This window comes from Cuculus canorus, chromosome 3, assembly GCF_017976375.1.
Source record: "Cuculus canorus isolate bCucCan1 chromosome 3, bCucCan1.pri, whole genome shotgun sequence".
NCBI classification, from domain to species: domain Eukaryota; kingdom Metazoa; phylum Chordata; class Aves; order Cuculiformes; family Cuculidae; genus Cuculus; species Cuculus canorus.
The window spans coordinates 15,701,456-15,722,111 of record NC_071403.1 but is presented as its reverse complement, the minus strand read 5'-3'; the positions used below and the strand labels follow the sequence as shown (position 1 = coordinate 15,722,111).

Below are 20,656 nucleotides of genomic sequence, written 5' to 3'. Positions count from 1 at the left end.
CTATCTGATTCTCTCAGGAGGCAGTATTTTCAGTACATGGAGGTGTGCAATTTTGTGCCATGAGTATTAGCATATTTCTTGTATTTCAAAGAAACCAATATTATATACCGCTGTACGTAATTGCCCCCAGGTGTGTCTCAATTGCTACCCATAAGGATTTTACTCCATTATTTACACACAAGCAATTAAGCACATAATCATGTTTGATGCAGCTAACAGTTATCTGCTCAACAGAATCTTAGTCTTCAAACATACGGAAACATTTCTCAAATAATTTTCCTTTTTCAGTAAGAATTATGGCCAAACTCTTTCCTTTCTCTAGTGACAGATTCAAACTCATTAGTTATGAGCCAAAAATTATCAGCAGTGAATAATTCCATTGTCTCCTGAAATACAAGCTGCTGGTTTCAGCCCTATATTCCATTCGCGCCATGCACCAAAGTCCAGTACCACTAATGAGTGCACTTCCTAGCAGGGTGGTCATGCAAACCAGACTACACAAGCTACAGAAACAAAACTCACTTTCAACAGCAATGCCCCAAGATAGGGTTATAGAAAGCAGAAATTTGTGAAATTTCAATGCTAGTTCTATATAGCCACCCTGAGATTGTACAGGACACCTACATTTCCAGGAATGTCCATCTGGCATATTTCATACGTAACAAAGTCGTAGTTATTAAAGGAAAAAAAGGTAAAAATAAAAAAGGGGGGGGAAACCCCTCACAATTTTATTATTACCAAGAGGCTCATAAGAACAAATACAAACATAATTCAAAGTTAAATGGCATTATTATTTTTTTTTAAATTTTAAACCATCCCTTCTACCTCAGAATTTCGTGTGCCTGGAAAGTTGCACAAAATATGTTGCTCCAGGGCTGCACCTTATTATACTGGGCAACCAGAAATAGGTGTATCTGACTCAGAATTTCTGCATGCTTTGCCAACCAATCAAACCATAAGAAATGCAAGCTATAGTTAAATTAAGCAATAAAACACCACAAGCTGCAAGTTGTAACGTATCGGCATACACCGCACTGCAAGAAAGACGATCACAACAGGAAACAACTTCAAAGCAGTTGTCCCTGGTACTGCCAAGAGTATCATCACAACTGTGACTCTATGCGATTTGAGCCAGAGGAACACCTATTCTAAACTAAATACTACAGAACAGATTTAACATAAAATGAGGGTAAGTACACTAAAGCAGTGACATTTTTTATTGCCAGCTATCACCTTTTTTAAACCTTTAGAAGTGCAAGGTTTTTTCAATTCATAACGAATCCTCTCTGTAGACAGAATCTTCCAGCTAGACTTTAATGTTTCCAACAAACACACAATTTGTACAAACCCAGACTTACCAAGCAAGTCATGCTGCAACTTTGTCACTAAACTTAAGCTAAAAAGATAACCTTAGGTGCTATATTTTGCAAGTGGTCCAGGACAGGTGAGCAATAGACCAAATGACCCCTCAAAACCCATGCTCATCCAGGTCTCTTCTCTGTGAAACACCTCTATGTTGGAGGGTGCAGTTGAGCTGGTTTAATTTGCTCTTTCTTTTTCACAATACTATGCAAGCAAATTGAGTAAATCATGGACAAAATCATGTAAATCATTGTGTAAATGAACGAAATCTGGTCCCAGAGATTTTCAAAAGAAAATGTATTTCATCATGAGAACATTAAGGATATTTGTTTTCATACCCCAAGGGTGGTCATTAATAACTAGCAACTTACACAAAGATGCCAGAAAAAGCACAAAAGAAAAATGTAGGTTAATTGTCCCACATTTTCTGCCTTTTTAAGAAAGTTAAAAATTTATCATAACAGTAAGAATAAGACTAAGAACTATAAAGCAATTACAGTTATTGACATCCACTGCCTACGAAGACAATGATGACGGAGTGAGAGAGAAGGGAATAGGACTATTTAGTTAGAAGGGACCTACATTGGTCATGTAGTCCAAATGCCAGAGAAGATGAAAACATTAAAGGATGAACCAGTATGTGATCCATGCCAATACTGAGAACTGTCCATTAATAGCTGCTTTACTGTAGAACCATTATAACCCTGCTAACACAGTCATTTGACTAAATGTAAGGTCATTTTCTAAATGGGAAGTGATAAGTCTTGAGTTTGAGTTGAAGGAGTTCTTTTAGTTGATAGCTATGTGTCAAGTAATGCAGCAATAAATTCCAACTTACCCTCAACTGCATTATATGAATACATGGAGGTTTTAGACTGATAATATAAAGAACAGTCTTCATCTATATTCATTATGAAGCAAACTCTGCTATTAAATACGGCTTTGAATAAAGGCTGCAAACATAATATAAAATCAGCTATCAAACTAAAATATGTTTAAGAGCTATTTGAACAACTGAAGTATTTCCTATTGATTTTAGATTAGGAACATATCCAGATTTCCATGCCTGCAAGAGAACAATCATTTTCAGAAATGAATAAAACTGCATGTAGCAAAATATGTTATTTTGTACCGTATCATTATCGGAACACTATAGTTACCTTTGCAGCAGTATTTTAATGGTTACTTTTCAAGGAAAAGTATTTTGCTACTTGCAATCTCTGTTATTCATTGCAAATAGATAGAGCAAAGATCTAAAACCATTGCCTACAGCATATTGTGATCTACAATCAGGTAGTTTTACCACATAACATACCACAGTTCACGCAGCACAAGCGATCACTTCTGAGGCTGCACAAGACAGCAATGACACAGGACTGATAGAAACCTGAAGCAGAATTCTCTTTATACGACACAGCACTCTTAGAAAATTCAGGATAACACAAAGATAAAGGATCCTATTTCTTCACTGGTATTTTGTTTGAGTAAGAGCTTCTGGATTGAGCGTGGAATTAATGGCTAGTAAACAGCTTTAGGATTTGGCCTGCCACTTGTACCTGCGAAAGACTTCTTCATCCAAAAGTACTAATGTTTGACTCAACAAAATATAAATCACATTCTCTGCTTTCATTAGTGGGGGCAGCAATGTACATCAGCACTTTTATATATATATGTGAACATCTACATGCTTTAATGCATCAGAGAGTCTTCTGAAAGCTCAAAATAGTGCAAGCTAAATGCCACGCTGGTGCTGAGATTTCAAAGGAAATAAACCACTGTCATAAAAGCTGTGGTTCTTTTCATCCCTCAGCAATGTCCAAGGAGTCCTCTTACAAAGGTGACCATTAACAAACCCTTAGGTTCCAGTTCCGTGGTTCTCTGAGGGAGGACTTGAGTTAACCAGAGAGCACAGAGGTAGGAAAAGATCATTACTCCCTTAGGAAACCTACTGGGCACCACTGGAAGAAGAAAAAATCGACTGGCAGAGTAGCTATAAAGCCACTCAAAGGCAAGTCTAGCGTCTTTATTTTAGTGACTTTTTAGAAAACACCTGAAATCTTCTAAGATTGATAAGGACCTTTTCTTTACCTTTCCCTTGCAGAAACAACCTAGAAATACTTCACTTCAGACTCAAAAGTTTGTCATGACTCTACATTTAAAAAAAAAAAAAAAAAAAAAAAAAAGAAAAGAAAAGGAATAACCATGTTTTTCCAATGTGTTTGGTTTAGCTTTTTTTCCCCCTTGGGACAGAAGAGCTGACAGTCTTATTTGCTTTGTCTTTGTGGAAGACAAAGGTGTCTACATAATCAAGGTGAGGTTTCAAAAAAGTGTTAAGTTCTCTTTGGTTTGCTACGGTTGTGTGAATGGAGAGGCCATACGTTTCTATCTTTCCCAGTGCATTCTCTGAGGCATGAATAAGGCAAACACAAAAGACAACCAGAAGATTTCAGTGTGTGTACCTGTGTACAACAAATTCTAAGGTCTATGTTAATGAACACAATGTAAAAGTGAAAGAGCAGACATAGTTGACTCAGCCTACCTAGACAGATTATTAATCAATTTTCAACTCCTATGATCTAGAGGTTAGCTGATAAGATAGAAAAACTACTTGAGACTTTCAGTTGCAAAGATCTGACTTGTTCTTCTATTCTAGGTCACAAGCAACGATATTCTTTTTTATTCCTGTTTTTCAACAATTTGCACAGGCTTATACAAGGCTTTAAAAGTTTTGTAGAATGTCCCAAAAGACACAGTGATGATATCACAGCAATATGATCAGTTGATATTGATACTCCTCAACTAGTTTAATTAAGTCCTTTCTCATTCCATACTTCAGACTGCAAAAGTATGCAGATGCAGAAACCTGCTGACAGAAAGAGCTTTGTGAAAACATACTTTAAAAAAAAAAAAACTACTCCAATTCATGTCTACCTTTTCCAATGTTCGTCACGCCTTAAGAGTTTGACAACAGCCTGTTTCAAAGAACCCATGAGACTGACATCAACCCTTTCTCCCAGGGCATCCCGTTGATTGTTTTCCCCACATTCTTGCTTGTCTCTATCAGCCACTTAATATCTCATGGGGTTTTAGCTCCCAACCACAGAAAAAGTCATAAGACTTTGTGTATTTTTATCACAATTAATTCATCTGTGTCCTGGCATCCCTGCCACATGCTGGGAAGCGGTGTTGCCATTCTGCTTGTTCTTCCACCAACCATCCATTTCTCTAACTGAGTATCTACAGACAAAGCCAAATAGTGCAGAAAGAAAACTGTCATTAACCAGGCGATAAATTACATTAATACAATAGTTACACAGTGAAATTCCCCGCTAATGTAACAGCTCAGTATCTGCCAAAATAACTGTCACTTTCAAAAAGTGACTGGAAAAAAAATACACCCTGTTTTTAGTTACAGGTTTACTGAAGTTTGGTTCAGTTGCAGTAAGCTGGAAATGCACCATAGTCTTCTGCTGTCAGTAGTTTGTTGTTAAATGAACAACACTTCTATCACACGCTCCTGAGTTGTCAGACCCAGCAAAAATGAACAGTTCCATTTATTCTTTCTTCCCAATTAATGAATCATTCAAGGTTGTCTTTCTGCTTTCATTACTCAATTTTAAAATTAATTTTCAAAATTAACTAGGCGGATGCTTCTTGCAGCTATTGAAAGTTAAGAGAAATAACTTTCTCCCTGGGCAGTAAGAGGAGCTAACTCTGGGCTGAGCAGCAGGGGTTATACAGTTACAGGGCCGAGCACTCTTATTGTTGAGTCCAGACAGAGGGAGGTTGCAAGAACTGAAATATTAAGAGTCTGAGTGATAGTTTGAGCTGTGCTGACAGATAGGTCCTGACTTTGAGATACAAGGTAAGACAGAAATCATATTAGGAATGACAATGGTCCATCTCAAATAATCTCTGCATCACCATCCTGAATAAAAGACAGCGATGCTTTGCCTGTGGTAATTTACAAATGGGTAGGGAGAGAATTAGCATTTGCCCACGATGCTGACCAATGCCATCGTTCTGCCTTTCCATGTTATGTCAAAAGCAAAGACAGATTTCTTCTGTGAAGAGTTTTCACTGTTTGCAGAGCACCTAAGACACTGAGAGACAGCTAGACAGGTAGCTAGAACTCCCAAGAACAAAACTGACACAAATACTTGGCATCATTTAATCATGAACTTGCAACTCCTGCATTTGTTACAAGAAAGAAGTTTGCAGTTTCGAGAGTGATCTGCAGAGCTGTGGCTGGGTGTGTTGTGTCACCATTTTCACGAAGCATTTTAAGAATTTTCCGGTATTCTGCATTAATTATTGCTTTTAATAAAACTAAAAAAAAAAGTTAATGATTTTTTAGAACACATAACCTGCAGTTCCTAGGGCTAGACTGCAAGATACCCGTTTTATCCTCCTGCCAGAAACAGTATGAACTGTATGTGTAGTGATTTGTTGCCGTCACCTGCACACCCTCTAGAGGTAGGCAAGGCAGCCCTCAGCTTGGAATTAATCCACAGATCCATACTTAGAACTGCATAACCTGCCAACGTCACATAGCCGCTACAGTAAGCCTCACATTTAAAGACAAGGCTGAAAGACGGAACTTTATTACTGAGCCATCACAACATACTGAATACAGCAGATATCCTGTGCATCCATAAAACATGGCTCTGTGATACACGCCAGATTGTGACGAAGGCAAATTCTGGTTCATTGCAGGGTGTAAATACAAGTATTTGGTGTTGAGTGAACCTCCATAGTATTCTTAACCCATTCACAAAATCAAAATATACCTTGGATCACTTAACTGACTCATCTCTAAATGATTTTGAAATCTTTACAACTGTTCGCATTTTCATGCAGGATCATTTTCATTCTAGTCTTATTTCACAGAGATTTGCCTCTTTCCCACTCAAGACAGAGAAGAATACAGTTTTGCCAGAGATTAATAAACCTGAAGAACACAATCAAAATTTAATAAGATCATATTTCTTAAATAGGGATCACTCTGCTAGTTAGTTCTATCTTCCAGCTATAGATCACATCTGAAATGTCATTGCGTTGTCTTAAGCTATCCAAGTTTTCAGTCACTATCAGTTATATTATTTATAATTAATCCCTAAAGATGGTGATAAAGGCAAGCAAAAAAGAATGCCACGACCTTTCATTGTGGTAAGATGATTTACAGATATAGACAAATGAAAAAATACTGGAAAGCGAAATCATACAAAGGATTTTTCCAAATAAATGCTTCCCTTCTGACACTTACTGGTGTGGTATCATGCTTCAGTTTGGTACAGCTACTTCAGCTCCAACTTTCCCATTAATGAAGATCAGCAATAACAACATTTAATCTAACATTATCATATTTTTAGATATCTTTTATATTTTATGGATATCATTAACTCAACTGTGGTTTCAAGGAGAAATTCGGAGGAATAAGACCGAGTGAACTCCTTCCTGCAGAAAAAATCCCTGAGGATCGTGTTTCTCACCAGGCTAAAGGGTATTCAGAAATAATGGAATTTCAGATGCACCTCCCTAGTTTTTCTCCAAGTGTAGATGTTGCCATACTGGAGGTCAGAGACTGGGCTGCACTGTGCTCACCCAGCTGCATCCCTGCCGATCAAATGACCCACAAGAGCAGCTAAAAAGTGACCCACACTCCAGTAGAGAGTGGATCCAGACGGGAATAGACCATCTGAGGTTCAATCTCAGCATGGAGATTTACACAAACATTTACCAAATGAAAAGCTATCAGAAATACAATCAGGTAGTGAATAAAACTTTCATGCTGTAGTAAAAATATGACTGATTTCCTCAGGTCTGCACGCAGGGTCAAGACCTCAGTGGAAGAAAAACGTAAAGATCAATATTATGTTTTATTTATATATAAATGCAATAAATTGAGTCATGCTAGTACTTCAGCACTCTCTCTACAGAAAGAGATAATAAAAGGGGGAAAATGTTAATTAACAACATATTAATAATACAAATCAAACACATTTCTATCCTGAAAGTAATATTCATTATCTGTCAAATAGACATTTATAAATTCTCCTTCACCTCAGTGATCTTGTTCCCATTCAGATAACTTCTGCCTCTGCAATTCCACAAATGCTCTCACCATAATTCTCCCTTCACAGTGTCTCAACAACAAAACGTCATGTGAAGTGCCCACACATCCATAATGCAGTAGCTTTGAAGATAGGCCTTCCTCTCTCCACAGAAGAATTTCTCAATTATAACCTCAGAAACTTTATAAACATGTTTCTAATTCAGATGAGGTTTTGCCGTCATCCCTGATGGAAACATAAGAGCTTTTATCAATGCTCAGTTTGATATTCGTAATAATTACCATATAAGTGCCTAAAACTATTAATAATACCACTAAAAAGTATGTCTACAAACATTTTAACCATGAAAATAAAAATTCTTTCCAAAGATTGTTTATAATTCAGGATCATCACCTGCCTCATCCCTGCCTACAATAACCTCTTGATTCCAGTACCCAAGCAAACAGATATTTGCAGATGCCAAATCACGAGTTTAGTCAGCAGTCAAGCATGACCTTTGAGGAAGGCTAACGTCTTTCCAGACAGTATCTCCAGCCACCAAATGAAATCTATTGTTTCTAAGCTTAAGGAGAAAGAACTGTGTCTGTTTGAACAAACTGTTCTATTATATAAAAATTTTCAACACCCACAGACATTAGCAAAGCTGTTCCTCTTCTATTCTAAATTCTGCTTCATCTTCAGTCTACAGATGCAGCCGGGACATCTTGAAGAGAGAAACATCCACAGATTACATGACTAGCAAGTGAATAAATCACTCCAGAACATGCATACTTATTGCAACTAACTACTGTTGCTCAGGAAGTGTACTGAAACCTCCCTGAAAAAAAAAGAATTAACATTTCTAGTGGCCGAAGGCATGAGGAGGCTCAAAGAAGGTTGTAATGAGGGGGGTGTCTGTGTCCTCCCCAAAGTAAGGAGTAATAGAACAAGACGAAAAGGCCTGAAGTTGTGCCATAGGAGGTTTAGATAGGATATTAGGTAATACTATTTCATGGAAAGGGTTGTCAAACACTGGAACAGGGTGCCCAGGAAAGTGGTAGAGTCACCATCCCTAGAGGTATTTAGGATGTGGCACTTAAGGGCATGGTTTACTAGTGGACTTGACAGTGATAGATTTAGGGTTGAACTTGTCAATCTTGAAGTTTTTTTCCAACCTAAAGGATTCCATGATTCTAAGTTCTACCTCCCAATTGCACTTCAGAAGGGTCTGAGGGACAAGTCTAAGAAAACCCTCCAACTGCCAGCACAGTCTCTCCTTTCCTCCCTGTTGCACAGACATCTGCAAGTAGCTCATTCACACGGTGCTTCACATTTCCTGCCACCTATATATAAACTTTGGCAAAAAGCAAGGCTGCCATCCTTCCTGTGGCAATGGTTTATCTGAGGCACGTGAAAAAAAATCTGACTCTACAAGTATCGACTGCAGAGTGATGAGAGCAGAGAGAGAGATTTCTTTCTTCCTAATGATTTCAGAGACTATTTCCAACCTCAGTCAGCATAACTTTTATTGGCTGTAAAAGAGTTTTTCAAGGCGATGAGGTTGCTGTGTGATTTCCTGGCAACACAGCAATGCTTATACTGTGGTGCTGGGCCACCTGAAGGGCAGAGGATCCCCTGCTCACCAGCCCTGGCACAGTGCAGGGGCTGCTCCAGCCTCGCCATGCCAGCTTCAAATGAGCCAGCACGTGTCATTCTCCAAAGACATACCAGTTTTGCCAATGAAAAGACATCATTACTGATACAGACTTGTCTCCTTGGGAGATCAACCTACATTTCCATGCTCACTGCCAATGGTGAGTAGCCCTCCACTCCCACTACTTACAGAAATGCATCCAAAACAATATTTCATCTTAATTTTCCCACAAAAGGCCCTCTCAAGTATGTCAGGATCCTTTCAGTTATTTAGAAAGGCCCCAGCAGTAACTTTTAAGTGCACGCCTGCCAAGAGAGCCTGGAAGAGGAAGATTTGTGCATTTGCTTCTAATGGATAATTCTTAGATACCATGGTTATAGATGAGCTTAGGCTGTAGAAAGCAATTACATTTAATGCTCTAGGAGAAGTTAGATGCTATTTCTGACTGAATGACCTCAAAAGGGTGTGTGCAGATGCTCTAATCTATGACACTTGTGAATTAGGGAGGCATCTGAATGTGTTTGGTAGTTTTTTTTCCTCTCAAGGCAGAAAGATTTTACTCTCTTGCTGTTGTCATATTTGACTCCTGGCACCATTCTTTTGCTACCATATGGGAATGGCTACAATAAAATATTCCTCCTGAAAGGAGGTTGTGGAGAGGAGGGAGCTGGCCTTTTCTCCCAAGTGACAGGGGACAGGACATGGGGGAATGGCCTCAAGTTCCGTCAGGGGAGGTTCAGGCTGGACATCAGGAAAAAATCTTTCACGGAGAGGGTCACTGGGCACTGGCAGAGGCTGCCCAGGGAGGTGGTTGGGTCACCTTCCCTGGAGGTGTTTAAGGGACGGGTGGACGAGGTGCTGAGGGGTATGGTTTTGGGAGTGTTAGGAATGGTTGGACTCAATGACCCAGTGGGTCCCTTCCAACCTGGTGATTCTGTGATTCTACGATAACTCTACATAAATCTTGAAAGGTGTAATATGTTTGCTTTGTGGAACTAGGGAGTCTCAAAGCAAGAAGGAAGCCAAGACAAGCAGAAATATACTACTTAAATCAAAAAGTGGGCAAGTACAGAACTTCCTTTCTTCATTATTTCTAATCAGTTTAAGAGCATGATTCACTTGTTAAACTTCATTCTATACAAGTGGGGAGAAAAAAGTGAATTACCCATTGAATGCACAATCGACTAATGAAAGGAAGCTGCAGGTACTCCATGCCTTTGAAAATCATACATATTGACGTCCATCTCTGTGGAGGAAAATACACACATATACTTTTGGGTGCAGTCCAAACTGAGAAATTCAGATACGTCTAGCTGGATGACTATGTCCACCAATGAATCACTGTACTAGTCCGTATATATTAAGAAGTAATCAGTCTTTCAAGAAGAAGGCGCTGCCTGAAACTACACTTCAGTGCCCAAAGTGACGAACGTTTTGCTGAGCTTCCTGTAATGCAATTACACTGCAACTCAGACAGCTACCACAAGCTAAATCTAATGCTCAACAGAAACTTGAAAATATGTCTTGAGTAAGTGCAGCTGACCTCTAAGACATTTGAACTTTTAATTAATATCTTTAAAGGAAGTTTACTTTGCACATGAGCACAGCAACTGCTTAAAATTATTTTGCAATTGTTAAATTGAAAAATGAATTTTCTATCTTAACTGACGTGTGGTGGCAATCACTTGGGTAATCTGCATTTGCTCTCTTACAGGAAATCCGTAAAACAAACTTAAAAAACAATATCTCGCAGAGAAAATGAGAAAGCAGAAAAAAAAAAAAAAAGAAGATTCAACTGTCCCCAAACTCTGCACAGTTTACGCAACAGATATTTAGAGATAAATCTCAATGCACCAGCATTAATTAAAAAAAAAAGCCAAGAATGCATGCTCTGTTGTATTAATGGTTTGCAAAGGGAAAAAGCAACATTTATTTTAGGAGTAAACATCTGTCTCACTAGGAATAATGTAGCAAATAATGTCTATTTTGTATACATGTAAAAGATTTTTCATTTGATAGCATTCTTTATGCTTTCATTAATTTTCTTCAAACATTCATGGTAATGGAAATATGAGCCATAAACCACCTGGCAATTAAGTTTTAGCTTTGAATTATTAAGAAACAACTACCTTACAGCAGTAAGCTTTATCTGCACTGTCAGGAGTTTACATTATCTAGGAATAAAATGTTTTCTCCATAAAGATTGATAAAGTTATGAACCATGTGTTTTTCCTCTCTACTGAAACTATTATGAAAAATTTTACTGCATTTTTATGAGTACTGGTAAATATATTAATGATGTCTGTTCTCATGAATAGGGAAATTACTACTGATGATTGAATAATCATTGGTATTTCATTTGGTTGATAGAAGAAATTATTTGTAATTCTTTCAAAAATATTAGTTGAACTGTACTTTCATCCAACTCAGAAAACCCATTTAAGCTAAAAACAACAACAGTAAAAATACAGTTAGATTTGGAGCATGGAAAAAAGCATCAAGTCTGTATAGGTATCATGACTTTTATTTTCACTTTCAAAAGTCAAATACCACAAAGGCCTAAAAAATGTTGGGGGGGGGAGGAAATAGAGGTGTCTAACCTGATTAAGCTGTCATCTAGAGCCTACCCTGAAAGTCTGTCACTCAAATACTGTCTCACAGGCAATTAAAATCTTTCTTGCATCCTCTAAAGCAATATTACTTATACAGAAATCATCCAACATTACTTATACAGAAATCATCCAACTCCTGGGCAACATGTATAATTTCAGGCAACATCTTTCACTATACAAAGTCACAGGAAGTCCACGTAGAGTCCCCAAACCACACAAGACCTTCAGTAAGAAAGACAAGAAATGTCATGCCCTAGACCAGCAAACAAAGGAAAACAGATCTAAGGTAGGACTCTCACTCACAAACATAATGCAAACTGTGTGAATTTTGCATGATGGAAAAAATTAGGGCAAAAGGATAATTATAATGAAAGCTCTTATCTCACTTCATGCTTAAAGACTGGTAGAAGATGGAGAAGACCCTTCTTGCATAGGTTGTACATTTATTGAAACTTTGAAAACCCAAACGCTAATCTAAGATAATATCCACCTTCCTAATTACATACACCATTCCTAATCCCATTTGAAATTAATGACAAATAGAAGATAGTCCACATGCATGAACTTTTACCAGTTCATGTCTTGATGACTCTTTCTCAAAGAAAATCTTCTATTCTCTTCTTTCTAGGATAGTGAAGATATTGATTTTTATGACAAATTAGTTGTTTCCCCTGAATCACTACTCTTGCATCAGAAAGTAAGGCCAGAACATATGAGAAAATTCAGTACACTGAGCCTCAAAAAATAAAACATGAAGCAGCACTCCACTAAGGTTAAGTACACATCTACTTACATATATAAGTATTACATAATTAACATTCCTGATACTTATCTACTGAAGATCCTGAGATGGGCAAGTGAAAAAGAGAAGTTAGATGTTATGTTTTGCCCATGACAAGGGTCCAGGAGAGGAATGCTGTCCATGAACAACACCGGGAAGGAGGCGAAATGAAGCACTGCTGACCATTTTATAGTCTCTGCCAATCACAGTAAAAGTGCAAGCGGTTTTAAAGATTCATATCTGCACCTCTCTGTTCAATGTACAGTGACTGAGATAATGCAAGAAAACATAGGCCATAAACATAAAAAGCTATGAACTCAAATAAAGAGAAAAGCAGAGATCTGCACCCGATGCAGAACAATCCCATCCACACACACTGGGTGGCAACCCACTGTTTGGGTGACGGTTCCACCAAAAAGGTCTTCAGCATTCCTGCAGACACAGCAGGCTGAGTACCAGCCGACAGCATGCCCTCATCAGAAATAAAGCAAGAAGCATACAGCTGCATTACAGGACTGGGGCCATCAGGATGAACAAAGTTATTTTTCTCCTCTACTCAACATGGCCTCACACTGTGGCACCCAGTTGTGATCCCCACAGCTGAACAGAGATGTACAGAAGCTGCAAGAGATGCAGGAGAGCAACTAAGATAGTCAGAAGCCTCAAGCTTGTGTCTAACATAGAGAAGTTGAAGGACCTGAGTTTTGTTCAGTCTGGTAAGAGGGTGATCTAACAGGTGACTTAGTACCAGCCTGCAATAACTTGAACAGAAATTACCAAAATGTTTAAATTTTTACCTCCTTAGTACCTAATAAAATTTGATTTAACACATCATTTATGTTGTCAATCCTATTATTTGTAAATACGCTGCCATTTTTTTTTAAATAAAAATACATTGTTATCCTGACAACATCAGACCCTGACTCTGAAATGGTGGTTTGAAAAGATGTAAGCCACAGACTTTAACTTAGAGTGCACCTGGAATTCATTAGATGCATTGAGATGAATAAAATAAAGAGAGAAAATAGTTTCTCCTGCTTTCTAATAGTAGAAGAAAAAATAAGTATTTAGGCTGTTGCACGTTATTGTTTTTTTAATCAGAACGTGGAAACTTCCTGCAGCGCTGTTAGCTCACATGCAAAGACACTGCTGTTCAACAGCTATACAATCATTATAAGCTATGTCCTTTCTCGGAGATATGGGAAACTAAAATAGCTAGTTCAATCTTTGAGGACATCATTAGAATCTTTTTAGAAACAATTTTTCAGCCCTCTTTCCATCAACAACGCAAAGGACAAGAACATCATCATACAGACTCCTAAATTCACCTAGTACTGTACCTTCTGACTCCAGCAACAGCCAACAGAAGATGCCAGTGGAAACCTATCAGTACAGGTCATGCAAAGTGATACTGCCCTTGTGCACACATCCAGCCCTGCAATTTGTGATTCAGAAACTTCCAGAGCAAAGGTGGTGGCTTTGTAAAGCGAAGGACATCCCCCCAGCAAACGTTAAAGACTTTTGCATGGAATATATTGCAAAGAAGTCAGTAAGAAACAGATACCTTATTATTCCTGAAATAAATCCAATATGTTAAATTAGGAAACTTATGTAAGTAATTACATCCTACCACTATAAACAATATCAAAGAGTAGTATTTTTTTTCCTGAACATCTCAAGTCATCTCTTTTTCAGAATGTCAACTAAGGATAAAAATAATACAAAATCCTTATGACAACTGAAGATGATACCCAGAGTTAAACTTGCAAGAAATCTGGAAGTCCCCTTTGACCATTCTAAGGCAATGTCTATAACATTTTTATCAGACCAAACAACCCAAAATAATCTAAATAAACAACAACAGCAACAACAGAAAGAAATCCAATGACATCCCAAGGCAATGCTTCTGAAAAGTTGCAATATCACATTTTAAAGTACGTGCGCACACGTTCAATATGCACATGCTCCATGTGTAGGTGATGTGGTGTGACATAAATATTTTACCAGCAGGAGTTTAAGTTACTGACTCATTACTCACAAATGGTATGAATGTTCTTTTCTGATTTTATAAGTGTTAATATTTTTGGTGTTCCTGAATATTTAAGAACAGAAGACCGTGGTATCTGGAAAGTAGTTTTTCAAAAACTTACTCTAAAGACCTTAGATTTTTAACTACTGCTTCCGTGTAAAGAACTACTGAGGTACACAAAAAGGAGCCAAGAAACATGTAATGTACGGCTCTACCCCTAGCACAGCTACTGAAGTCAAAGGTCTTTGGTGAAGAGTAAATCCTTCCTCTTGCATTTTACAAGTTTATATTTACAAATAAGCTAAACAATTGACTTCTGAATGTAGGTCACCACACTCATTCCTCACGTGGTTGGCCTATTTTTCTGTCTTATTTGAAAGGGCAAAAAGAAAAAAGAACTAACTGTGCATAACTCTCAGCTTTAAATTGTTTCTCTCTATGGAAATGAGAATGAAAATACCACTGCAGGGATGGTTCCTTTTTTTTGTAACTGGCACTTAATTACCCACTTCTTATTTCAAAAACAATCAAGCAAACCTAAATAAACTTCCGGATCAAAGACTTGAACGTGAAACTCTGAAACTACTCTTGCGTCCTTTCAACCTGCGTATGAGAACGTGCTTCATTTCAGGAGACCAATGATCTACACAGAAGGTCTCACACCAGACAGCCCATTCCTGTAACAGAAATAGTACAGAGCTATAACGGGCTCTACTGCAGTCAAGAATAGCTTAACAGAGGTAGAAGCAGACACTTCATCCATGTACTTAGTAATGTCTTAGCAACTATAACCTATTTGTCTGTTTCAAAACTCTTTTTCAAATAGCGGCATTGTTTGTGATTTTGTTTTTTTTAAAAATTCTGTAAGAAAGAATGTTTTCCAAGATGCAGTTATGTTTGATCAGGTGGCTGAAAAAAAGAATTGAGCCTGAAACACCAAAAATATTATCTGAATATCTGGCAGTCATTAAAACAGAATTATATAAATACATTAAAATAATTATAGACTGGCAATGAGGATGGCTGTCAAATTGAAATCCAATGGAACTTCAAATGCACATTAAACACTGTAGCAATGACAGATCCTTAAAGGTCCTTATTACTGGGTGCCTTTATATTACAGTAATGTTTCGAGCTTTTTCACACAGATCTGCTCAAGTAAAAGATATAATGTTGGCATTTACAGCTGCCAAAATTGCCATTTGCAATTAAAAATTAAAACTGGCACTCTTTCTATGCAGGCAATTATCTAAACGCAGCTGGCAATCTTCCTTGTTTACAGTGCTGCTGTGTCATGACTTCACTCTGTTTGAAAATTTACTTTTTGGGGGGGAGGTTTAAACTTGTCAACTTCATTTCCAGCTTGAACTTTATTTTGTTTAATTATTTTCATCATTAGAAAGGTCCAAAACTCAAATTTAAAGATTTTGTATGGTAACTTCAGGTGCTGCAGTAAGGCAATTCCTAGCAAATACTTCAGTGATTCTCAGAACACTACTTAACATCCATCTGTGCCTCAAGATAATACCTGTAAGAACCCAAACAGCAAAAGGTACCAAATAAATGACCTCCAAGATGAAAGTTCAGTCTGTAAGAGATGATTTTCACAGTAAAACAGAGAGAATGGGGACATCATCTAAGTGGAGAACAATCCCTTTAACCGAATAAAATATAACATTACGTATGTTTCTACTGCTTGTTATCTACAGCAATTTTGATCAAGTAAATATAAATCTTTACACAAAATATCTTATTAATCAGATTGCCATCCTTTGGGCAAAGTATTTTTTTCACTTAGAAAAACTTCTATCGAAGTAGGATTTGGGGACTCCTCTGATGCTGGGAGAAGAATACTCTTTGTGCTATTAAACAGCTTTCAGGGAACGGTTGTTTTTTTTACCAAAGCTGCTGTAACCCGTAGCTTGATTCCGACAACTACCATGGAAATATAGCATCTACAGCATCTTAATTAAGTCTTCCATTTTCTTTAAGGTATTTTTTCTGTAGTTAATCATGAAAATACCCTGTATAATATCCCAAATACAGTAACGCTTATCATCCTTTCTCTGTAGTCTATCGCAACATTTTCATTTAGGACTGTGATCCATTGCAACGATTCCTTGCCAGATGGTACTGAACATCTTGCTCAGCCATCCAAAAGGCTCCCAAGTCAGGCCTTTTCCCTGAATATTACCCAAACCTGTAAAAATAGGGGACTGCTAATGAACAAAGGCGCATCACTAGCCCTAGAGGCACTTTAGGTATCTGGGGCCCTCGTGCCCCCTTCACACAGCTCCCTCAGGCCAGACCCCATCACTAAGGCAGCACAAGTTTCGCAGCACAGTGACAGTACCGCTCTCCAGAGAGTAATGCGAAGGGATGTGGGTTTTGTTCACTGGGTCTTTTACAGTGTGGGCCACAGGAGGAGACACTTGCTAAGACACAAACCACAGTAAGGACAGATAACGGGAGGAGAGTGCTGTCACAGCAGGGGCTGCTCGCTGCACCCTTCCTCGGGGATGGTCCCGGGTGGCAGCATCCCTCGGGGGGTGGCAGCATCCATCGGGGATGGCCCCGGATAGCAGCATCCCTCGGGGGTAGCAGCATCCGTCGGGGATGGCCCCGGATAGCAGCATCCCTCGGGGGTAGCAGCATCCGTCGGGGATGGCCCCGGGTATCAGAATCCCTCGAGGGGTGGCAGCATCCCTCGGGGGGTGGCAGCATCCGTCGGGGATGGCCCCGGATAGCAGCATCCCTCAGGGGTAGCAGCATCCCTCGGGGATGGCCCCGAGTCGCAGCATCCCTCGGGGGGTGGCAGCATCCCTCGGGGGGTGGCAGCATCCCTCGGGGATGGCCCCGGGTAGCAGCATCCCTCGGGGCAGCACCGCTTCCAGCAGACGCGTGGGAACCACCCGCGGTGCCCTCAGGGTGGGAACCAGGCGAGCTCCGAAAAAAAACACACGCGGGAGGAAGGAAAGGCACCGGTGCGGCTTCCCCGGTGCGGCGCTAACTTTTCAAAGCGCGCAGCGCGCTCGGTGCCGGCAAAGCGAGGCGCACGCCGGGGTTACGGGCGGCGCGGGGAGATGCGGGGGCGGCCGGCACCCCTCGCCCCGCCCGGCCCCGCTGCGGGAGCGCCGCGCAGCCCCCCAGGCGCAAACCGGCGGCCTCAAGCGCCCGGGAGACGAGCCAGCACGTGCTTTCCCCGCCGTGCTCTCCCCCGGTTCTCTTTGCCGAATAAACTGAGCTTCCCCTCCACCGCTGCGAGGATTTTCCGTCGCCCGCGGAGCGCCGCGCAGCAGGTGGCAGAGGCTCCCCTGCCTCCCCCCGGGCGCTCTCGGCGTGGCTGCCGGGGTGCCCGTCCTCCCTGGGGGCCGACCCCGGGGGGATGCTCGGGGGGCGGAGGAGGGATGCGCCCCGGAGGGATGGTCGGGGAGCCGAGGAGGGAAGATGCGCGCCGCGGCTCTGTCCGGGACGGGACGGGAGGAGAGGGGGAGCGGGTCGGTACTCACACGAAGGCGTGGTAGACGAAAGCCCATCCGCGGGGCCGCTCCAGCACGTTGTACAGGTAGTTCTGCAGCCGCCGGTACTTGGCGTTCCTGCGGCAGCTCGGGCCGCTGCTGTAGGACAGCGGCTTCCCCAGCAGGCTCATGCGGGCGCCGTGCTTCCCGCGGCGGCCCTCCCGCAGCCCGGCGGGGGCGGCCGCTCCGCCGGTGCCCAGAAGCAGCAGCCCGTCTCCTCGGGCCGCCCCGCTCGCCAGCGCCCTGCCCCGGCCCGACTCCACATCCTTCATCCCCGCTCCGCTCTTCGCCCAGAGCCCCGCCGAGCCGCCCTCCTCCCCTCCGCCGTGGTTGCGGGGCATGGCATCACCCCGGGCGCCGCGGCGGAGCAGGGTGCGGGCGGCCGACAGGCACCCCGCGGCCGCCACCCGCAGCAGGCAGCGGGGGGCGAGGGGGCAGCGGGGCTGCGGCAGCGTCGCGGGGGGCTCCCCCGGGCTCTCCGTGGCTCCGCGGCCCGGGACGGGGAGGGCGAGGAGCTCCGGCGGTGCCTTCTCGCCGCCCTCCCGCGGCGGGACCGGCCGAGCTAGTGCTCCCGGCGGAGAGAGAAGAGAAAAGTCGGTGAGAAAAGGCGGCTCGGCGGGGGTCGGCGGCGGCGTCCCGGGGTGAGGGATGGAGGGGGGAGCGCGGAGCGGTGAAGGCAGCGCCGGGGCGGCCGGCGAGCGGCTACTCGCGCTCCTGGGAAATGTCCATTTAAGTCCGAGAAAGTAACAAAACTGCCGTAAGTCTCGGCGCGGGGGGGGGCGGGGGGGGAGGCTCGGCTTGTCGGCGGGACCCCGGGTGCGGGAGGGCGGGGCGAGCGGCCGGTGGTCCCCCCCGAGGGGGAGGCGCAGCCCGGCAGCCGCTTCGGGTGCCCGGAGAGAGAGCGAATCCCAGCGGCGGCGGGGGCTGCCCTGGCTGCGGGTGCCCCCCCTCCCCCTCCTCCTCCTCCTCTTCCTCCTCCTCCTCCTTTCCCTCCGGCAGCTCCCGGAGCGCAGCGGTGCCGCCGCTCGGTGCCCGAGACCGCGCCGAGAGAACAAAGCTCCCCCTGCCGAGAGCGGGTCTTTAACTCCCCGCCGCATCAAGGTGAGCTTGAGGGAGGGGGGGATGGATGGATAGATGGATAGATGGATAGATAGATAGATAGATAGATAGATAGATAGATAGATAGATAGATAGATTCGTCCGTCATCCATCCATCCATCCATCCACCCACCCATCCATCCCTCCATCCCTCCCTCCATCCCTCCATCCAAGCACGACGCAGGCTTCCTGCCTCCCTGCCCGTTCATTGCCGGTGCTCCCCGGTTTTCCCCTGGGATCCTTTGGGAGCCACGCGATTCCCTAGGAGGAGAAGAGGAAAGGAAAGGGGATGAGCCACCGGCTCTTCAGCCACCAGCTTGGTGAAAAAACAGCTGTGTTTTTGCAGCCTGAGGACCCGTAGTGTGAGAAGTGCGATGGTAATTGGTGAAGGGTTAATGAAGAGCGATGTGGGCGCTAAGGTTATGCAAAAATCAATGGAGGCATTCTGAAATTCAATTAAATTTCAGGGTGTTTTCTTTGTACTGGCTAGTCAGAGGCCAGGTTCTCAAGCCTTTGATGAACACACCATCTCCATCCCCCAGAAAAGAAGTAAGGGGTGAAGTAGATGTATTCTGGCTGTGGACATTAACTTGTGCCTCTACTAAAGCTACGTGGAAACATCAACAGTATTAATTTACTGCTACAGTGTCTCCAGAGCCATTCAAGCACTGGGAAAAAAGCCCTTCATCTTCTTCCTTTCTTCACTGCACTTCCTCCTCGGGCAGCTTTGAACAGGAACTTGGTAACATGTGAACCACAGTGGCCACTCACACTTCTGATAAGAGATGACAGAGACAGCACACATGTCAAAACAGATGTTAAGTGGTTGATAAGTATCCACAGCAATCCCATTAATATTTAAGCTTTCCAGTGGCACATACCTACTCCTCTTTCTCTGAATTGTAAATTGAGTTAATTAATCCTTCATTTAATACTTGTTTGCGTTTCCCTGGTTTGATATGCAAGTGTTTATATTCTTCATTTTACCCGTCCCTATTTACAGCTGAAGATGTGCAGCGTGCCTTTCCCATCATCTGGGCCTCCCAAACCATTTATACTCTACTCGCTTGAGTTGCTTGAGTTAAATATTTGAGGACTGGTATCCAGAAAGCTGAACTGCACCATTCAAATGAGAGCACGTGGTCCATCCCTCTCAGTAACGCCCCTGTATCACAAGCGCTCACCCCTGAAATGTGTTGGGGTAATTGCCATGGGTAGTCAATGTCTCGGCTGGCAGCAGCAGACCCACGTGCGTGTATTGCTGTTTGCACAACTGGGACTTTAAACTGGGGACTTGAACTACAAACTATGAAATTACCGAACTCCAGTTCCTGATGTACTTTTTGTGATCCACTAAGAAATATTGTTATAATTCTGTGCCCTCTAGTGGTGCTTAAATCATCTATTAATTTAAATAATAGTAAGGAAGGCAGTTTGTGAGCACAAATAGCATGGGGCAGTACTGAAGTATAGCCACAGATGCCAGGACAGCTGGAAGCAAACAAAAGTAACATTCTTAGTGATGAATTAAGCATTCTATTTTTACGGT

At 42.2% G+C, this 20,656-nt stretch overlaps 1 protein-coding gene across 3 annotated transcripts in view; it reads right to left on the bottom strand.

Moving 5' to 3' along the window:
- KCNQ5 (potassium voltage-gated channel subfamily Q member 5) overlaps nucleotides 1-18,602 on the bottom strand; it is a 284,294-nt gene extending 265,692 nt beyond the window's left edge. For 2 of the 3 annotated variants that reach the window (XM_054062691.1, XM_054062688.1), the window contains exon 1: nucleotides 18,001-18,482. In XM_054062691.1, the coding sequence (XP_053918666.1) occupies nucleotides 18,001-18,350 (350 nt within the window). In that variant the 5' untranslated portion in view covers nucleotides 18,351-18,482. Of the gene's footprint in view, nucleotides 1-18,000 lie in introns of all 3 variants that reach the window. The other variant, XM_054062689.1, reaches the window with a different exon arrangement.
- Between the last annotated feature and the right edge of the window lie 2,054 nt (nucleotides 18,603-20,656).